General features: G+C 45.0%; 1 protein-coding gene across 13 annotated transcripts in view; it reads left to right on the top strand.

Annotated features, from left to right (window-relative positions):
• SERGEF (secretion regulating guanine nucleotide exchange factor) overlaps nt 1-20,994 on the top strand; it is a 222,326-nt gene that overhangs the window by 117,398 nt on the left and 83,934 nt on the right. For all 13 annotated transcript variants that reach the window (XM_047692726.1, XM_047692722.1, XM_047692721.1 and 10 more), the window contains one exon: nt 20,194-20,230. In XM_047692726.1, the coding sequence (XP_047548682.1) occupies nt 20,194-20,230 (37 nt within the window). The remainder of the gene's footprint in view (nt 1-20,193; nt 20,231-20,994) is intronic.

Here is a 20,994-nt window from a genome sequence, read left to right as displayed (position 1 = left end):
AAGGAGGAAAGTATATGAGACACAAAACCAGTGAAGGGTCTGAAGCAGTGGACTTCATACATTTTCTCCTCTTCCCCCTGTTCTGCTACTCTCAGCCCCTGAACACTTACGTGAATGAACTTTCCTGACACTAGACACCCGCTACCCTGTTCTGGCCAGAGAGCAGATGTGGACTGACTGCTCTGGTTCTTTGTGGTCATTCCTTCAAAGGACGTAAAGCTAAGGTGAAAGAGGGATTATAGTGCTCAGAGCTGATGACTATTGTCCTTTAACACTGTTCACAAGACCTACAGACTCCCCTTTCCTTGTCTCTCCATGGCTGTCCTCTTGCTTACTTTGGTGACTCCCTGGTTCTGATGCTGGTTAGGAAGCTCAGGCAGCTTCCATGTGCCTCTTCCTTCCTTTCATACCCTAGGATTCCAATTCTGCGATTTCCTGCATTTCCATCCCTATCCACTCCCTTCTATTGTCACTTGAACTACTGCAGATCAGCTCTGGAAATGTCCGCCCTGGTTGTAGCTTCCACTCTTGCCACCCAGGCCCCATCATCATTTACTTGTTTGCGTCTCAGGCTCTTCTATTAAATGTTCATTAAACGTTCTACGATCCATCCAGAGCAACCTTGTCAGAACAGGGAGCAAAAAAGCAAATATCTATCTTTTCTCTTGTCATTTCTCTCAGATGAATGAATTAAATATTTTTATTGCCTTGAAGATTAATTATCTTCTGTCCCTGGGCCAGCTTTAATATTCTAGCTGTATCTTCTTGTGACAGGGACCTGGCAGTTGGAGTCTCTCCCCTGCTCTAGATCTGTGCATTTGCCAGGCTTCTCCCATCCCCACACCATGGAGGCTTCTGCAGTGACTCACTGTCCAGGGGTTCTGAGAGATTGCAGTCTGACCTGTAGGATTTTGCCTCAGTACTGAATCGAAGATCTCAGAACGGTGAGACCTCCTGAAAGCTTTTGGTTCCTTCTGGCATGTGAGATACTGTTATTGCACTTAAGAAAGAAAACACCCAAGACCTAGAAAGTTTAAGTGGCTAACCCAAGGTTACCCGGCTCATAGATTTTTGGATCCTAATGCCAGACTAAATTTCAGGCTGTAAATACACTTTATCCTATCCACATAAGCCTTTATTTGGAGAAGACACCAATTCTCTGCATTTCTCTTTGCACATAAAACAACTTGGGACCTGCGTTTGGGGTCCCCCCCCCAGTACTGTGCCTTGTCAGTGTGAGGAAGGGCAGCCTAGAAGAAGCAGCCTTCTCCCAGGCAGGTGATGTCGGATGGGTAGGCAGACATCCCTGTGTGCCTTGCCCCTCAGAGAGCTCCTGGAGTCAGTGTGTGGGATACTTGGTCCTACATGGTTCTTGTTCAGTGAATCCTTGTAGGCCCTCATGTGCAAAAGGAGGTTTTGGTGTGTTTCTAAAGTGGTTTCTCAGTCCCTCAGGACCACCACGCACTAAGTCCTCTTCTCTGTCTGCATTCCACCTCCAGCTAAAAGTAGTAACTTGTGTTCTTCCTGCATGTGCTGCTCCCTGCGTGTCCTCCCCACCTCCCAGAGCACCCTCAGTTCTCCAGGTGTCCTTCTGTTCTCCTCATTACCAAGGCTTGGAGCCCTCCCAGACTCAGCTTGATGAGAGTTCTCTAATCATGTAGTCTGCCAGCGCTCACTGACCCTATCATTTTTGAACTTGGGCCTGCCTTGCAAATCCAGCCATTCCTGTCTGCTCCCTTGTGGCTGCCACCGGCCACAGCCAGGCATTGTGGCAACCTCTTAATGATCTCCTGGTCCTTAGTTCTTCGTCCGTCATACAGATGGTAGAGTCTAAGCACTGACTCACTTTGGAGTTTAAAACTCCCTGAAACTACCAGGTCCAAACACTCCAGCTCCTTCATAATATAACCTTCCAGCCCCCGTGTGAGTTGTTCAGACCAGTCAGACTGGGCTACTCACATCTCCTACGTATTTGGTGATTCTTTGCTCATTTTTTCCTTCCTTCCTTCTCTCCCTCCTTCAGTTAAAAAACATATCATAACCTTTCTTCACAAACTATAAAGCATGAAAGTTTTTATTTGTTCAACAAGTAATCTGCTATGTGGAAAGGAAGAATGTGGCTTGGGATTTGGTGACTACCTACAGTGTGCCAATAATTTGCATATGTTATCTTCTTTAATCCCTTGTTTCCTGTGAGTCGGGTTGAGTTGTGTTCATATTACAGATGCGCGAACAGCCCCCCCCCCCCCCCCCCCCCCCAGGAAAAAAGGCAAGTGCTTGTCTGCAATGCTGTAGACCTGGTACTAGAGGTAGAGTGGGAGGCAGGAGCTAGAAGTCTATAGGCTGGCAGGACAGATAGAGCAAGCACATACTCAGCTAGCATGGAAGAAAATGCCATTGTCCTAAGAACTATAGGTACAGTGCTCTAGAAATTCTGAGGATGGTGAACTTTTTTCCAGTTAGGAGATAGGGAAGACTTCATGGAGAAGGTAGGTCTTCACTGAGTGTGAAGGATGGGTGGTGATTTGACCAGAGGAGCCAGGAGGCCAGGATAGGAAAGGGGGGACGAGCGTGGACAAAGACACAGAGAGGGAAATGCCCTTGGTAGCATCAGAGATCGTCAATGAACGGCCCATTTTGGTCGGAACACAGAGTTCTTGTTGGGGGAGACGTAGCAAGCTAGCAGGCTACAAAGGAGAGCTGTAGCCAGTTCAGAGATGGACTTGAATGTCTGGTGGAAAGGCTCATTGTTTGCTCTCTAGGCACAGGGGGCCACTGGCAGGTTTTGAGCAGCAGAGTCACTAGTCAAAGCTGAGATTTAGAAAGGTTACCTGGGGCACCCAGTGAACTGGAGGGAAGGGAAACAGCAGAGAAAGGAAATAATGAGAAGCTATTTCAATTGTCCAGCACAGATGTTCTGAGGGTCTGAAATAGCACAGTGACAATGGGGAGGGAGAAGAGGGGCAGCAGGAGAGCAGAACCAGGGAGGCTGAATTATAGAACTTGGAGGTTGGCAAGATGGACAAATGAGAGGGGGATTTCTGGGTGCTTCTGAGGTGACCATGAGGATGGCGGTGGCAGCACCTAACAGAAAGAGGAGGGTCAGGAGGGAGAACAGATTCGGGGGTGGGCAGGGTGGGGAATGGTATGTGGTTCATTCTGTTTTGTTTGGGTGCCGGTAAATCGCTTATTTCATCTCTGTGCTCAGTGCTCTTCACCACTACTGCCACCATTCCTGACCCCCTCTGTCCTTCCTCTTTATTAAGAGAACTCTCGGCTGCATTTTATGGTCCAGTTGAATGAAGCCCTCAAAAGGGACCTTGTTTATCTTTGAATTTCTGATGCACCATCCCTGCCACTCAATATTTTCCCCAATTATGGGCCCCGTACACATAATTATACCAGGAATATGTAGGATGAGTACCTGGTGGGTTATAGCTGACATAACCCCAACAGTAGTTCATGTTTGTTGGGATGTTTATGGTGGATAAAGCACTTGGAATGGCCAGAAGCATGTTGTATTTCCCTGCGAGGCCACCCCAGGTAGGGTCACTGAACCATTGAGTCAATAAGCTGAAAAGGTTCTTAGAGAATAGATGGTAGATTTTACTTTACTAATAAATGCAGTTTGAAGACATTAGCACATACCAGATGGGAAAGTTAGGGTGATTTGTAGCTGCTCTTAAAAGGTGGACTCTTGTTAGAAAGAATGGTCACGTTTTAAAATACATTCCAAATGATATCAATGCTAAGACTGATGTTTTCTGGTATTAAGAATAAACACTCTTAGCATTGTACTTGGCACATAGCACACAGCAAATTTTGAATTATGTTCTTACTCATGGAAAATTTGAAATTGTAAAAGGGAAAAAAAGCCATTGTTCAGGACTGTTTTTGATTAACATGGAAATAAGTGCAGTGCTTTTAAAGGGCCCTATAGAGGTCTAAAATTGTTGCTAGTTGACAAATATAAAAATGTGTGTTTGCTCACGAAGTTATCGTAGCTGACACATTTAGAGAGAATCAAGTTCAGAAAATTTTGCAAGAGTTGGTTTTCTCTTCTCATTTTTTTTTTCTTTGATGGAGGATAATAGAGGCCTGGGGAAAAAAGATTGCTTCCCCGCCTCAACCACTTCCCACTTGCCTTCTTGTTTCTCTACGCCATTGGATCTCCAGACGGATAAAGGGGCAAGTGAACTAACACAGAAGTGTCTGCTTTGTCCAAGGTACTACATATAGGTAATTGAATTCAATCCTCACGATAGTCGTGTGAGGTTATTGCTTTCATTCCAGCCATGCCGATGAGGACATTGAGGCTTACACAGTCTTAGTCATTTGGCCAAGTTCACAGGATAGGCGATAGGACCAGAGGTGAAGCCTGCTTTTACCTGGACTTGGGCAGCAGCCTCCTGACAGTCTGTGATCGAGAGCCTTGCTGCTGCCTGTGGCCGCGGGTGGCAGCTTATGTTTACAGCTCACACTAGAGCTGCTGGAACAAGTAGCTCATTCAAAAATATCTGACCTCTGTTTTGCTTGAAGGCAGGGCCAGATTCTCGAGTTCCTCCGTCACCATTGCTGTCTGCTACTTATTCAAAATGCTTTTTATAAGTGTTAAATTATTGGGAATGTTCAACTCTCTCAGTATAGTCCCTCTATAAATGGGACACATTGTTAAAAGGGACTTGAGAAGAGAAATCTGTGGCATAGCTTATTTATTTGAGAGAGAGAACAAGCAGGGGGAGAGGGGATGGCAGAAGCAGGCTTCCTACTGTGCAGGGAGCCTGATCCCAGGACCCTGAGATCAAGACCTGAGCCGAAGGCAGACGCTTAACTGATTGAGCCACCTAGGTGTCCCTGTGGCATAGCTTTTTGAAAACTTGATTACTCCCCTTTGGTATGTGTGTTTTAAGGTTTCAAACTGTGCTTTTGATAGAACATTTTACCCACGTTAGGGGCTTTGGGGCCTTCTGTCTTATTAGAGTGGTAGGGAAGGAAGTGAACGGGCCTCCTTGGCTCCAGTGCGGGACTGAGCGTGCAGGTGGGGCCAGAAAGTCAGCCGGGAAGGAGATGGGACCAGTCCACCCGTCCACCCCAACCCAACCCCAGCCTTTGTACTGTAGATGAAATTTGTCTATCTGCTTTCAATCACTATAAATCAGATTTGCTTTTCCTAGAGTTTCATGTTAATGGAATCCTATAGTATGTACTTTTTGCATCTGGTTTCTTTCATTCAGCACACTGTGTTTGAGATCCATCCATGTTGTGTGTATCAGCAGATGCTTCCATTTTATTGAGTAGTACTCCATTATATAATCCACGTAGTTTATCCGTTTACCCGTCGTATTAATTTTCTCTTGCTGCGTAACCAATTACCACAAACTTAGAGGCTTAAAATAGCATCTCTTTATTAGCTCATGGTTCTGTAGGTCAAAAGTCTGGGTGGGCTAAGGCAGGTTTTCTGCTTAGCATCTCACAAAGCCAAAATCAACACATCAGCTGAGCAGATTCTTATTGGGAGACTCTGAGAAGAGTGTGCTTATAAACTCATTGAGCTCTTTGGGTATGAAATGGAGTGAGGACCCATTTCCGTGCTGGTTGTTGGCCCAAGGTTGCTCTCCACGATTAGATGCTGCTTCCCAGTCCTTGCACTTAACCCAGCCCCTCTACCTTCAGAACCAGTTACAGGGCCTCTAATTGTTGTTGTGCTTCAAATCTTGCTGGATTCTTCTGCCATCACCTGGAGAAGACTCTGTTTCTAAACAGTCCGTGTAACTAAATTTGGCTCCCCTGGAGATACCCTTCCAGTTTTGGTAGACTTCTGTTTTTTGAATGGCCTTCCTGATATTAAGGTGTATTTTGACCTTTTTAGTGTTTCTCTCCATTGATCCTCATTCTGCCATCTCAGTCTGCAGTCTGATTCCCCTTCTCCCTGTGCTGTGGCCGTTGTACCATCCAAGTTTTCTCTTCTCCAGATTGAAAACACTCATTTTTCTCTTTACTTTTTTTTTTTTTTTAAGATTTTATTTATTTATTTGACAGACAGAGATCACAAGTAGGCAAAGAGGCAGGTGGGGGTTGGGAGGGGGGAAGCAGGCTCCCCGCTGAGCAGAGAATCCGATGTGGGGCTCAATCCCAGGACCCTGGGATCATGACCTGAGCCGAAGGCAGAGGCTTTAACCCACTGAGCCACCCAGGTGCCCCTTCCCTTTACTTTTTACATGACTTGTTGCAGCAGAACAGTGAATGTAGTCTCTTGGAACGGCACGTGTAATTGGATTGAAATTCAGCTGTGCCACCTACTAACTGTGATGTTGGACCAGTTCATGTCTCTGAACCTTGGCTTCCTTATCTATGCATACTTTATAGGATTAATTCACAGATTACTTGAGCTAATGCATGCAAAGCTTTTAAGCACCTTCCCTGTCACATAGATACCCAATATATGTTAGCCAATATTATTACTTTCATATTGTTACCCTTTCCTCATTTTGTTTTTTTTTAATTTTTCCTTTGGATGTGATCTATTTTGTCAGTGACCTTAATAAAATATACTGCCTGAATCGCATAAGTGTCTTAAAGAGGTTTACAGTCCTTTATTCAATAATTCTACTTTAGAAAATTTATGCCAAGGAAATAATCAGAGACGTACGCAAAGATTTTTGTTCCAGAATGTTCATAACAACACAATTTATAATGGCAAAATATTGAAAGTAATCTGAGTATCCAACAGTAGGGAAATAATGAAATTAGGGTTTAGGGTACATTTCTATGATGCTCTAAAGCCATAAAATCACAATTTCAATAGAAGTAATGACATAGGGAACAACATTATGTTAAAGTCATGATATAAAATGAAATATATAGCATGACCCCAACTGTGTTTCTGAAATTACATATATTTCATTAATGCATAAATAGTGATAGGGAAAGATCAGAAGGAAATACATGGGTTAATAGTAGGTGGTGGGATTTAAAGGTGTTTTAAAGTTTTCCTCATTATGTATATATTTTTTGCCATCACTTTATATTACTTTTATTTAAAAAAATTGTTTTTAAAGATTTTATTTATTTATTTGACAGAGATCACAAGTAGGCAAAGAGGCAGGCAGAGAGAGAGGAAGGGAAGCAGGCTCCCTGCTGAGGAGAGAGCCCGATACAGGGCTCGATCCCAGGACCCTGGAATCATGACCTGAGCTAAAGGCATAGGCTTTAACCCACTGAGCCACCCCGGCGTCCCATGTATAAACTGAAAAAATATGAATAAACTTTCTTTAAGAACTATTTTGTGTGTCTAGCCCAGCACAAAATCTGATAACCCTCAACTTCGTCTTGAACCAGAAAAGTTGCAGAGTCACATTATAGATCAAGAAGGTACCTCTGAGGGTCACTCAACTGGGAACAGGAGTGAAGGCGGTGGGATTCTAGCAGGCTGTGCCTGGGGGCAGGCCAGCAGCACTAATCGGAACACTGACTTGTGTGGCTTCACTTGGGAAGGAAGTCTGGCCGGCTGGATCACGTGGCTCCAGTTGCAGCAGATACAGTCATCGTGGGTAGTGCTGTGCTCATTGTTGCAGCGCACGTACTTGTTATGATAAGCTTTGATTTCTCTGTCACATCTTATCTGCATTCTTGACTTTTTAATCCCAGAAAAAATAACGCTTTAGAATATGGGCCTCTAGATTTTTTTGTTTTATTCTAATCAAAACAAGCAAAAGTGATCCATTCTGGAAGGAGCCTCACCTGCCCTCTTGGTCCCCTTGCCTGGTGATGGCCGAGCAGGCTCCACTGTGTAGCTCAGCAAAGGGGAGCATTCTTGGGCCTTGTGTACAAATGGCTTAGGGTCACCCTCGTGGCTGGTTTTTTTGCTGTTGCAATTATTGCTGATAGAATCCAGATAGGAGGGGTTGTGCTATCTATCTTCACACACTTGTGGGTTCACATTCTTATTGTTCCCACCCTGGGGGATCCCCTGGGGCTTTCCCACAGACCTTGTGGGATCTACCTGTCTTGTCCTGGGAGGCGGTTCTATTTATCCACTGACTCACATTCTGAACATCTGAGGGATAATCTAGTTTCTGAATTCAGCTGTTACTTACAGAGTTCCAAGCATTTAGGAGATACTCTGTTAAGGAGCTGAGGAAGTTCAAGGATAAATCCAGTGTCCTTCATCTAGCATTTCCTAAATTCCTACTCTGTGCTGGACTCAGAACCAAGAGCTGTGGGAAGGAGGTACATGGATGAGTGACTTCAACAAACATGTGATTAGGACCTACTATGTGCAGGGCACTGTGTGAGCCACTAAGCAAAGAAATTAACAAGGCACAGTCCTCATGCTTAAGAAAGTTTTAATCTGTATAATCTGGGAAGAGACAAACAAGTGAACCACTTAATTATAGCAGAAATAAGTGCTATTTCTGTAGCAGAGTCCAGAGGAGGGAGCCATTACTTCTGACGTGGCCTGGCTGCTTTCTAGCTCTCTGTTTTTAGTCAAAGTGTTTAACCACTCTGTTCCTCATTCCAGCACTCTGACTCCCTCAGCATGACAGAGGCTGAGGACGAGATTTAGTTCTCTTCCTGTGTGCCTGTGGGTTTCTTGCTGACAGAACAGTTGGTTGGAGTGACAGTTTATCCCATGTGTGCTTTTGTGTCCTCTGTCTCTTTTCTGAAGATTCAGCATGGATAGAATAGTGATACCTGATGCACAGAGCACCTTTGTGTTTCTCCAGTTGTCTCAATGATATCTTTGATGGCAATTTTTCACTTTGATCCAGGATCATATACTGCATTTGGTTGTCATGTCTTTTTGCTTCTTTTAGTCTAGAATAGCTTGTCTTTATCTTTAATGACATGGATATTTTTTTTTAAGAGTACAGGACAGTTGTTTTGTATAATGGGCCTCAATTTTATCTGATTTCCCCTCATGACTACATTTCACATAGGCACGTTGGGCAGGTGTGCTAAGTAAGTGGTGTTGTGTCTTTAATGCTTTGCATGAAGGGGAACCTGATGTCAGTTTATTCACATTCTTAGTGATCCTGAGTTAGATGGCTTGGGTAAGGTGGTGTCTGACTCCCTTTTCTGCTACAGAGTTACCATTTCTTCTTTGTAATTAAGAATGATCTATGAAGGGATGCTCTGAAACTATGTAAGTATTCTGTTCCTCTTCAGTCTTTTGCCCAGTAATTTCAACATGCATTCATGATTCTTGCTTGAATTAACTATTATTATTGCACAATTATTTTCTTTCCCAATTATTTCTTCTACATTTATTACTCTTGACATTGTACTCTAAGGAAGAGCTTTCCCTGTTCCCCTATTTATTTATTATTCAGGAAGTACTTATGAATTTTTATTTTATTCAATGAGTCATAATCTACTACTGTCATTATTCATTCTGATATTCAAATTCTCCCTGATTTAGCCAGTGGAAAACCCTTCAGGAAAACCTGGTATCCTTTTGACATTTCCCTGTCATCTTTTGATCACTTCCTTACTTCCTGGCACAAATAGGTGTTACAGGCTCAAATTGTTCTTTCCCTCCCCCAGTCCTGAAATCAGCCATTTCTCTAAGGAGCTCTGATTCCTCTTAGTCAAATAGTATTTAAAGGACCAAATTGGTCACCAAGTGAACTCATTGCTGCTGAGGAGTCATTGCTTCTAGGAAATTTCATATTGGTTGAACTCAACCTGTGTGTATATGTGTGTGTGTGTGTGTGTGTGTGTGTGTGTGAGAGAGAGAGAGAGAGAGAGAAACTATGAGTTCACACTGATACCTGTCATTCAAATCCAATGTCCACAGTGTTCCTCTTTGTCATCCATTATTCCATATTTGTGTTTCCTTCATCTACAGTGAAAACTCTGGCTCCCAGAGACATTAACATATTCTCTCAGTTGCACAGTCCTACAATACATACATATTTTCAGAATTGATACCTGTGTGCTACTATGAAAAAAAAAAAAGAATCCACTAAGTTAAAGATTTTTTTTTTATAGCTCTTTTTGTTTTTAGATGGAAGTTATTTAGTCAAAGAACTTTGTTTAAAAGTTACTAGGGGGTATGCCTGGGTGGCTCAGTAGGTTAAGTGCCCAACTCTTGATTTCAGGTGAGGCCATGATCTCAAGGTCCTGAGATGGAGCTCCCTTCTCCCCTCTGTCCCCCACCCACTCTGTGCTCAGTGGGGAGCCTGCTTGGGATTCTCTCCCTCTACCTCTCCCCACTGCTCACTCATGTGCACATGTGCGCATGCACACACACACGCGCACACACACATACACTCTCTCTTTCTCTCTCTAAAATAAAATAAATCTTTTTTTAAAAAGTTGCACTTTTTAAAAAAAGATTGGCTCAGTCAATCTTTTTGGCTCAGTCATTAAGCGCCTGCCTTTGGCTCAGGTCATGATCCCAGAGTCCTGGGATTGAGGCCCGTATCGGGTTCCCTTTTCAATGGGGAGTCTGCTTCTCCCTCTCCCACTCCCCCTGCTTATGTTCCCTCTGTCACTGTTTCTCTCTCTGTTGAATAAATAAATAAAAACTTTTTTTTTAAAGTTGTTAGGATTGGTTACTTTTAAAAAAAATTTTATTTATTTGATAGACAGAGATCACGAGTAGGCAGAGAGCCAGGCAGAGAGAAAGGGGGAAGCAGGCTCCCTGCTGAGCAGAGAGCCCGATGCGGGGCTCGATCCAGGACCCTAAGATCATGACCTGAGCCAAAGGCAGAGGCTTTAACCCACTGAGCCACCCAGGCACCCCAGGATTGGTTACTTTCAACCCCCTTCAGAATAGTTGTATTATTTATTTGAAATAAGTTTTGCCTATTATTGAGCTTCATGTAAGTAGTCACACACTGTTTACCCTTCTGTTTCTGGTTTCTTCTGTTCACCAAGATTCTTAAAGATTTATCCATGTTGTGAATAGCATTTTTCTTCCCCACTGTTATAAAGTATTTTGAATACCACACTTATCCATTCTACTGATGATTAATATTTGGTTAATTTTATTTTTTTATTTTATTATGAATAAAAATGCTATGAACATTCTTTTTTTTTTAAGATTTTATTTATTCATTGGACACACAGAGATCACAAGTAGGCAGAGAGAGAGGAGGAAGCAGGCTCCCCGCTGTGCAGAGAGCCCGATGTGGGGCTCGATCCCAGGACCCTGAGATCATGACTTGAGCCAAAGGCAGAGGCTTAACCCACTGAGCCACCCAGGCACCCCTGCTATGAACATTCTTATACATGCCTTTGGATGGAACGAAGTAATCATTTTGGGTACCTGGTTCTCCTGGCATCTGTGTCTATCTATATCGATCTATGTTTAGCTTTGGTAGATAATGCCAAATAGTTTTTCAAAGCAGCTGTTGAATTTATATTCCTGCCAGCAGTGTAAGAGTCTTCCACTTCTTCCACATCCTCACCAGCACTTGGTATTGGCAGTCTTTTTAAAGATTTTATTTATTTATTTGGCAGACAGAGATCACAAGTAGGCAGAGAGGCATGTGGTGAGTGGGGGGAGCAGGCTCCCCGCTGAGTGGAGAGCCTAATGTGGGGCTCGATCCCAGAACCCTGAGATCATGACCTGAGCCGAAGGCAGAGGCTTTATCTCACTGAGCCACCCAGGTGCCCCGGCAGTCTTTTTAGATTTCAGCCTGTCTTGGCGATTATTGGGCAAGAGTTCAATTGTTTTTGAGAAAGATGCTATAGGGTATTTTCTAACTGGCCTGATTCCATTAATTACCTGTATTTGAGGTTGGTTGGTCAGCTTACAGTGTTCCAGGCTGTTCTCAAGTGTATAGGTAAATTAATGGTGTGCCTTTTCTGAAGTCTAGATGCATTATTGCTTTAGGTGCTTTTAGTAAGGATCAGAGATAGTCTTAGCTTACTTTAGTATTGTAAGAATGGGTACAAGTAGGAAAAACAGGTTAAGTGGATACCTCATAAAAGAACAACGAGAAGATCATTTGGAACACAAACCACCTCAAAAACCTAGACCTTCTTAAGCCCTCAGCACTGGAATCAAGAAATCTCACATTCTAGCGACTTAGCTACTCTTTTCTACTTTGATTGTTCCTGCTGTCCTGGTTCTTCTGCCTGTAACTGCTCCTTATATTAACCTTGTGTCTGTTCCTTCCAGCCACTGCTCCAGTTACGAACTAGGGGACTCACTCCCTAACCCCTTCCCATCAGGCTACTTTACAGGTTCTAGCCAATCCATACATTAACCTACTCTGAGATAGGTTTCCATCCATAGTCCATCCACACCGGTTAGGTTGGCCACAGGAAACAGGAGTTCCTGGTATCAGCATGGCAACTTAGGAGAAAGGAATTCCCTTAAAGTGGGGAAAGCAGGCATTCTAAGTGTCTGCTAATTTGTGTATATTATATTCTAATACAGCAGATGTTTCTAAAGTCCTCTCCTTTTTTTTTTTTTTTTTAAAGATTTTATTCATCCATTTGACAGAGATCACAAGCAGGCAGAGAGGCAGGCAGAGAGAGAGGAAGGGAAGCAGGCTCCCTGCCGAGCAGAGAGCCCGATGTGGGACTCGATCCCAGGACCCTGAGATCATGACCTGAGCCGAAGGCAGCGGCTTAACCCACTGAGCCACCCAGGCGCCCCTCTCCTTTTTTGCCAATAGAGGAACTCTGTTGAAAAGGGAAATGAAGCTATGCCAATTCCTTTTATATGTTCCCAAATTATATATTTTTATATATTGTGGACACATTATATGCAGAACAGTGTCAAGCTCAAAGTAAATTTTATTCTGTAGAAGGGGGAGGGCATGAACAGGTTTTAGTATGTATGAGATATATTTGGTTGTTACTGTTCCATTTTAAAGATGAGGGAACTGAAGTCCAGAGATGCAGACAGATTTGCCCAAGGCTACATGACCAGGAAGTGGCAGGGCCATGACTCACATCTAGGTCTTCTGGTTCCATAACTCCTACCCCACACTGACTGGGGAAACATGGTCTACCTCAGTACCCAAATTATTAATAGTACAAAGGAGAGTTGACAAAAGGAAACTTCGGCCAAGACAAGTGGTAGGATTTAAGAGAAGATCTGGGAAACTTCCTCAAGGAAGTGGGTTTGGAACTGAGTCGTGTAGGCTTAGTAGGGTTCATAACGATACAGAGAAGGGAGAGTGGTGCAAAAAAAAAAAAGGTACAGTTGTGGGGAAACAGATTTCCCAGGGGCAGAGAAGCTACTTGTGTTGATGGGTTAGTAGGTTTCTATGTAGCAAAGGAGAGCGAGAGATCAGGTGTGGTAGGAAGTTGTTAGGAGCTTTGAGACTATGACAACTTCCAAGTTAAAAAAAAAAAAAATCAGATATGGCCGAAGAAAGCCTGAAGTCATTTAGTGACTCTTTAAAGAGTCCAGGCTGGGGGTGCCTGGGTGGCTCAGTCGGTTGAATGTCCAACTCTTTGTTTCAGCCCAGGTCATGATCTCAGGGTCTTGGGACTGAGCCCTCCATTGGGGCTCCATGCTCAGTGACGAGTCTGCTTGAGAATTCTCTCCCTCTTCTGCCCCTGCCCCTGTGCTCTCTCTCTCTCAAATAAATAAATCTTAAACAAAAATGTTCCCGGCTGGAGTGAAAAGGACTGAAGATGGAGATCAAGACATAGATTTGAGAGTCTTTGAAAAGGCAGAACCAACAGGCTGGAGACAGGGTAGGAGGAGATAGAGCTGCCACTTGACAGTTTGAGCCTTAGTGATGGGGGTGATCTGGTACCAGTATCAGAAGAGCAGAGACAATATGTATATAGTGGTGATGCTCACAGCCTTTGGATCAAGGCTGACTTGGGTGTATAGCTCCTTGTGACTTGGAACCAGTGATTTAGTTCTCTGAGTTTGCTCACCTGTTGAGTAGGGACACAGATTCCTACTTCACAGAGCAGCTGTGATGCTGTGCAGGTAGAGTGAAATTCCATGATACCACATGCCTGGCATACAGGCAATTACCAGCTTTTAGCTCCCTTCCTCCCCAGCCCAATCTCTGTGAGGAAGTAGTAGAACATACTTTAAACCTCATCTTCTTATGTATAAAATGTGCTTTGAAAAAAAAAGGAATTGGCTTTACCGGGAAAATGGATTCTCTGGGAACACAGTCAATGGACTTTGAGTTGGAGGACAGATGGAGCCTCTTATTTTTTGGCCTCCTCTGACATCTAGGCTTCAGTTAAAACTTGAAGCCTCACAAAGGAGTTAGAAGTATCTTTGCACCCAAGGCTAGGTTCTTCCAAAGCAAGCAACTCTGCTGCCTCTCTGCTGCCTCTCTGGCCTCCATCTGGAGCTACTTCTGAGCCTAAGGGGAAAACTCCATTGGCTGACAGGACTGCAGTTTGCCTGTAAAACATGCCCAGCCTCCCAGCCTGCTTTTCTAACAGGTTTGGAAATTCCAGTTGTCTCCTCTGAGTTCTACACACAGGGCAAATGGGTTTGGGTGGCGTTCTAGCAAAGGCTGCACGGAGACACCCGTTCCCTTCCCAGTTAACCCCCGCCGTCGGGAGGCTGTCTTTCTGGAGCTTCTCCCAACACGCTTCTCTTCTGGGCGGTGGTGCCTGCCAAAGGCTCTCGGCGGCGCAGAGCCCAGGCTTCGAATCCCTCCTCCGAGTCCCCGGGAATGGCCCGCCTCCGCCAGGCGCCTGGTTGCCATAGCATCCGCGGGGCACACGGGCCCATTGGCACAGGGCGGGAACCAATCAGAGGGCCCCGCAGGCCGAGGTGTTCCCGGGTGGTCCCAGGGCTGGGGCGGGATTGGGGTGGGGGAGTTGCTGCGGGGCTGCTCCTGGGAAGATAAGGATGGCTCCTGGCCAGGGGCGCGGAACTGGCCCAGGCCCTACATCCTCTCCTGGGGATCTCAGTGCTACTTCCCCAGAGTCCCCGTCACACACACACCTTACTTGCTTGTCCCCCTCCCGCGTTCAGAGTTGAACAGTCTGATGGGAGTCATCCGCTAGGGAGGGCAGAGGCAAAGATTTGTTGCCACTTCATAGCCATTTCCCCCAAGAAAAAGCTCTGCAGCAGCTCCTTGATTGGTCCGGAGGTGGGCGGTCTGAACCCCAGGAAGATGTTTGGGCCTTGTAAGTCTAGGGCTGCCCCAGCTTAAGATCCCTTGCTGGTAGCTACATGGTTTCTGGATACAAGGAACTGGGCCTGGGTGGTTGGTTTATTTCCATCCTGTTTGCCAACAGGGAGGTTAAAACCATTGGGAGGACAGAACACTTGAATCTGAAAGATCACAGAATCTGCAGCCCCACGAGCTGTAAGAGGCGGGGCAAGTGACTGTACTCTCTGAATCCCAATCGCCCCATTTGTAGAAACAGTTGTAACAAAAGAACCTATCTGCTCTCCTTGGTATAAGTAAATAATACAGGCAAAGCAGTCAGCTGGCTGGCCATAAGCACTCAGTAAGGGACAGCCACCTGTTTCTAGAAGTGGTACAGCAGTACTGCCCAGAGCTAGAGTACTCACATGTAGTGTTTGACGGATGTTTTCACATTCATCCAATTTTTGCTTATTCAGTTGGCTCTTCATTCATTTAACCCATTAATGCATTCAGCATATATTCTCTGGGCATCTACTCTCGTAGTGTTCTGATTTTAGTCTTTGTGCCCCCAAGGCGAGCACAGATTCCCTGGGCACCTACTACCAGTCAGTTCATCCCTGTCCAAATGTATTTGTGGGATCCAGCCCCCAGGGGAGTTGCGACTCTCTTCACAAGAACTGATGGAGTCTAGCCTGGCAGGAGGCTTGCCAGGGCATCTTGGCCCTGTGGCAGCTGGGGCTTTGGAAATGGTTTGCTGTAGCTCTGCCTCCTGTGGCTGAGGGGCCTGAACAGAGCAGACCCCAGTAGTGTTTCAGCAGCCCTGAGTCAGCATACATTTCCACAGTCACTTTTGCTCCCCTCGCCTATGGGGAGGAGTGCCCCCTTCTCCTGAAGGCCCCAGTCAGCCAACTGGAAGCTACTTTCTCTGTATTAGGACTCTTGTCTCCCAGGACCAGCCTCCTTTGCTGGTCTGCTGTGCTTTGCCATGCCGGAGTTCCTGAAACAATCCTGCTGTTGCTTTTCAGGCTCCTCTCACCTCAACACTATGTTCTTGTAGCCCCGTTCCCTTCCGACCCTCACTGTGCATCTCAGCACCTGGCTCCTGTTGGGCTGGAGTGGCCACACCGCTACTCATACTTGTTTCGGGATCATCTCACTCCTCGGGACCCCTCCTCTTTGTACCCCTCCCCTGCCTCCAACTTGATGCCCTGTCTGCTTGGGCTGTGTGACAGAGACGTTCCTGGGGAGGCAGTCCACTGGACGTCTGAGGGACAGAGCTGCTTCACACAAACACACTTCACAAATAGACATGTCCTGTGTGATAAGGCTGTGATGTATCGTGCCAAGGGAGCCTGTGGGGCAGAGCAACTGGCTCTGCTTCCAGAATCAGGGCAGTCTTTACCAGAAGATGATGTTTGGGCAATCTTAAAGGATTTAGCTAGGTAGACAGTGGGAGAAAGGGAATTCAAGTCAAGGAAAATAGTGTTCATAAAAGCCTGAAATTGCCTTATGTTCTTAGAGAAAATGTAATGTAGTGTGAATGGGGAAAAAAAGGGGAGTATGTTATTTGGGTTGAGGTTCATGAGTAGCCCAGAGAAGAAGTGAGGCCCGAAGCTAAACAGGACCTACTCATGCGGGCCTTGAAGTCCACCATGGGGGAGCCTATGAAAGGGCAGGACATTCACATATATACATAAGGAAAGTGAGACAAATGGCTGCGAGGGAATGGGTTGTCTCATTTGTCCTGTAGCAGTTCTGTGAGGCAGACGGGGTGATGCCGTTATCTACTGGTTACACCTGAGAGAGAACACTGAGGCCTGAGCACTTAAATATCTTGCCAAAGGTCTCAGAGCCAGAAAGCAGAGGGCCTAGGACTCACCTGGCTTCCTGGCTCTGAACCTCTTTCTCCTGGGCATGCTGCCATTGTTAACAGAGTCTTCTAGAAAGCTGCCTACAGCTAGGTAGTGGGTGGATGCTGACAGAAGCCATGGGAAACAAATGGTCATTGATATGATATTGTTGAAGGAGTTGTAGCCCTGGGATTTTGTGGCCTGTGGTGTTTGGTCTCCTGACCTAGTGCACAGACAGCAAGAAGCAGCAGGGAGCTTGAAGCTTCCAGTTCTGCATTTTCTTGACAAACTCCATTCATCAGGGCCTCGCTCATTAATTCAGGACAGCATCTGCTGCCTGATGCTGGCCTTTGTTTCTGCAAGAACTGGTCCTCCAGGTTGGTCAGCTCTGTTGTCCGCAGCCCCAGGGTGAACCCTGGCAGTCAGAGGCAAGCCCTTTCTCTGTGTGCAGTTTGTAAAATGAAATAACTTTATTTTTAAAAAACAAAGATAACGTCTAGCAGTACAGAACATCGGCTTGGAGATCAGGCAGAACTGGGTTTTCTTTCTGCTGCTGCCATCTAGCTAGCTGTGGAAGTTATTTAACGCAGTGTGTGGGCCTCAGTTTTCTCATCTCTAAAATGAGCACAGTCAAACCTCCCTGAAAAGACTGTTGGGATGATTAAGAAGAGATTATGTTTACAGAGTGCATTGGCATGCTGCTTGGATTTCATACATCTTCAATATATGGTGACTTGAAATCCTGCTGTTACTGCTTCCCCCACTGCCACTGCTGCCATCACTGTTAAAGACTATTTGAAAACCAGAGACTATAAGAAAAAGTATTTTATAAACCTACCATCGCAATGCAACTATCATTATTTTTTTTAAAGATTTTATTTATTTATTTGACAGAGATCACAAGTAGGCAGAGAGGCAGGCAGAGAGAGAGAGGAGGAAGCAGGCTCCCTGCTGAGCAGAGCCCAATGCGGGGCTCGATCCCAGGACCCTGGGATCACGACCTGAACCGAAGGCAGAGGCTTTAACCCACTGAGCCATCCAGGTGCCCCTACAACTATCATTATTATTGGTCATATTTCCTTCAAATCTTTTCCCCCACAACTTCAGAACATATCAGATTTTATAGCATATTTATTTTATAGCCATATTTATTTTTCCTTTGTTGTAGGTACATTATATTAGTTTTAATACAAATTTTCTTGATTATGAGATCACTGTATATAATGTAGGAGAGCATAGAAAAAGCAAAAGGGAAACCATACTTATAATGCATACCTCATTCCTAGCCCCGAGGCTATCACTATGAATTTTTTTAAAAGATTTTATTTATTTATTTGACAGAGAGAGAGAGAGAGAGATCACAAGTAGGCTGAGAGACAGGCAGAGGAGGGGGGGAAGCACGCTCCCTGATGAGCAGAGAGCCTGGTACAGGGCTCAATACCAGGACCCTGAGATCATGACCTGAGCCAAAGGCAGAGGTTTAACCCACTGAGCCACCCAGGCACCCCTCACTATGAACTTTTGATGTATCTTCTTCCAGTCTTTTGTTTGTGTTTCTTTAAAGAGTCGAGATCATACCACATATACAGTTTTTCTGTGATTTTTCAGTTCATAGGGTATCATGAGCATTTTTCTTTATTGTTTTATTTTATTTTATTTATTTATTTGACAGAGAGAGATCACAAGTAGACAGAGAGGCAGGCAGAGAGAGGGAGGGAAGCAGGCTCCCTGCCGAGCAGAGAGCCCGATGCGGGACTCAATCCCAGGACCCTGAGATCATGACCTGAGCCGAAGGCAGCGGCCTAACCCACTGAGCCACCCAGGCGACCTGCATTTTTCTTTATTGTAAGCATTATTTTCCAAGGCTGCATAATAGTCCACCAGATGGATCTACCATAATTTACATACGCATTCCCCTACCGTTAGAGATCTAAGTATTTCCCAATTCCTTAATCTAAGCAGCTCCCTCTGGCAGAAGCTAGGTCCCCAGCCTCAGTGTCACCAGGAGGCATATAGTGAACTTGTGCTGTGTGTATGGTCCTGGGCGGGGGATGGGGGAACCCATCAGACAACTCAGGCACTGAGCCTCAAGGGAATGCAGAGGCTAGACACCTGGAAATATTGACTAGGGCAAAATATGCAGGTGTTTCTTTGCCAGAAACTGTCAGGGAGTTCACGTAAATGTGGGTATCTCTGTTTCCTCTAGAGGCTGGGATCTGGAGCACTTTTACAAAGACAAAAGTCTCAGAAGCTTTGCTGACCCTTCTCACCTACCAGTGTGTTAGTAGGCCTCCGATACTCAAAGGGCTTTTGAGCCTGTTACCTTGACTGTCAGGGGCCTGTGCTAATGACCTTTGAATATCATTTCCAAGTGGTTTTCACTGGGAAGGGGTGAGAAGCTACAGCCTCAAGAAAGGAACTAGCATGAGCCTTAGGAAGATCAGGGATGCTCTAGTCTTTGTTTTGATGCACGTTTGCTCTGGCACCCAAGGCAAGTTATTTCCTCTTACCAAGCCTCTGTTGTCTCCCCACAATGTAGAAAGATTGGACTAGATGATCCCCAGGGCCCTTGCAGCACTGATGTTCCACAGGGACCTGAAGCCTTCCTCTCGCCAGGAGCTGAAGTGAGCATCCTGATAAAGGTCACAGGATGCTTCTCCAGAGTCTAGAGTTTCTTTTAATTAGTACCTGGGGAAGCACTTACGCGTTTATATTTCCACTTACTTCCTCCTGGTAGCGGCTGGGACGAGTAGAGACTGAAAGTCAGGAAGTGCTGCTCGCTGGGTGAAAACACTAGGTTCAGAACCCCAAATAATTCTTCGTCTCTTATGTTGTAGCTATTTTTTCTTTTATGTACTTGGTTTTTTCATTCATTCTTTCACTTTGCGGATGTTAACTGAGTCCCACACCTTGTGCCATCCAGGCCTGTTCTCAAGACACATGCAGGCTATCGAAGAGATAGGAACAGGTATAAAAGGCAACAAGAGAATTGCTACAATGGAGTACAGATAAGTTGCATAATGAAGGGAGTACTTGAGTCCACTTAGAAGCAAAGGAGTCTCAATGGACACATTGAGCCTTTAAAGGATGAGTGGAAGTTTTCTAGGCAGTTAAGAAGAGGGCATTCCAAGCAGAGGAGCCACATGTGCAAAGGTCCTGAGGTATGAAAGTACATGTCATGTTCTTTGTGAGCCTGGAGGGTGAAAGGGGCAATGAGCAGATGAGAAAAAGTTGAGTACTTTTCTTTGGACAAGGAATTTTCTTTCTCTAATATAACTTTTTTTTTCTTTTTTTAGATCTCTTGTGGCTCAGAGCATAATCTGGCTGTGATTGGTGAGTAATTAGTATACTGAGAACTATGTGTGTTCTGAAACTCTGTGGCAGAGTTAGAGAAGACTTGGTTGATCAAAGGCCAGGATACCTCTGTGTGCGTGTGTGTGTGTGTGTACACATGTTGGGGGAGATTCTAGAAAATATGGAAGTCTTTGGTTGCTCAAGGCTTTACTAGAAGCTCCTTTGCTAGAAATTTCTATCCATATCACTGAGTGTCTTTTTAAGGTACCTAAGCTGGCCTCCCTGCCCCAGGCAGTGGCATTTGAGGGTATTAAAGATTTTACAGATGAATGATATCATGTATAGAAAGCCAGACATAAAAGGGTGAGAAGACTGGGCTGCTCTTATTTCTCTGAACAAATATCTTACTCCGGGTTCTTTCCTCTTTCTTGGGAGTAAGGGGCTCTGCTCACTGTCTCCCACTGCCTTGTATTCCATGGCACTCGGGAACTCCCAGATGAAGTCAGCCTTCTGACTGGTTGAGGTTTCTTCTTCATTGATTCTGGATAACCAAGGTTCACTCTTTTTATGATTAGGCCTATGAGTAATTCCTTCAAGAAGCTTCCTCGTTACTTTTCCAGGTAGACTAGTATCCATGTCACTGCATTCAAGAGGCACGTCTGTAGGGCCCAGCTGCCTGAGTGCAATACAGGCTTCTGTATTGCATATTGCATATGTGGTATGACCTCAACTCTTTAAAAAACTTACTAGTTGTGTGAACTTGGACAAGGTACTTGACCCCTCCATGGGAGGGCAGTAGTGCC

The sequence above is a fragment of the Lutra lutra genome, chromosome 10 (assembly GCF_902655055.1).
Source record: "Lutra lutra chromosome 10, mLutLut1.2, whole genome shotgun sequence".
NCBI classification, from domain to species: Eukaryota; Metazoa; Chordata; class Mammalia; order Carnivora; family Mustelidae; genus Lutra; species Lutra lutra.
This window is presented reverse-complemented; position numbering and strand designations above follow the sequence as displayed.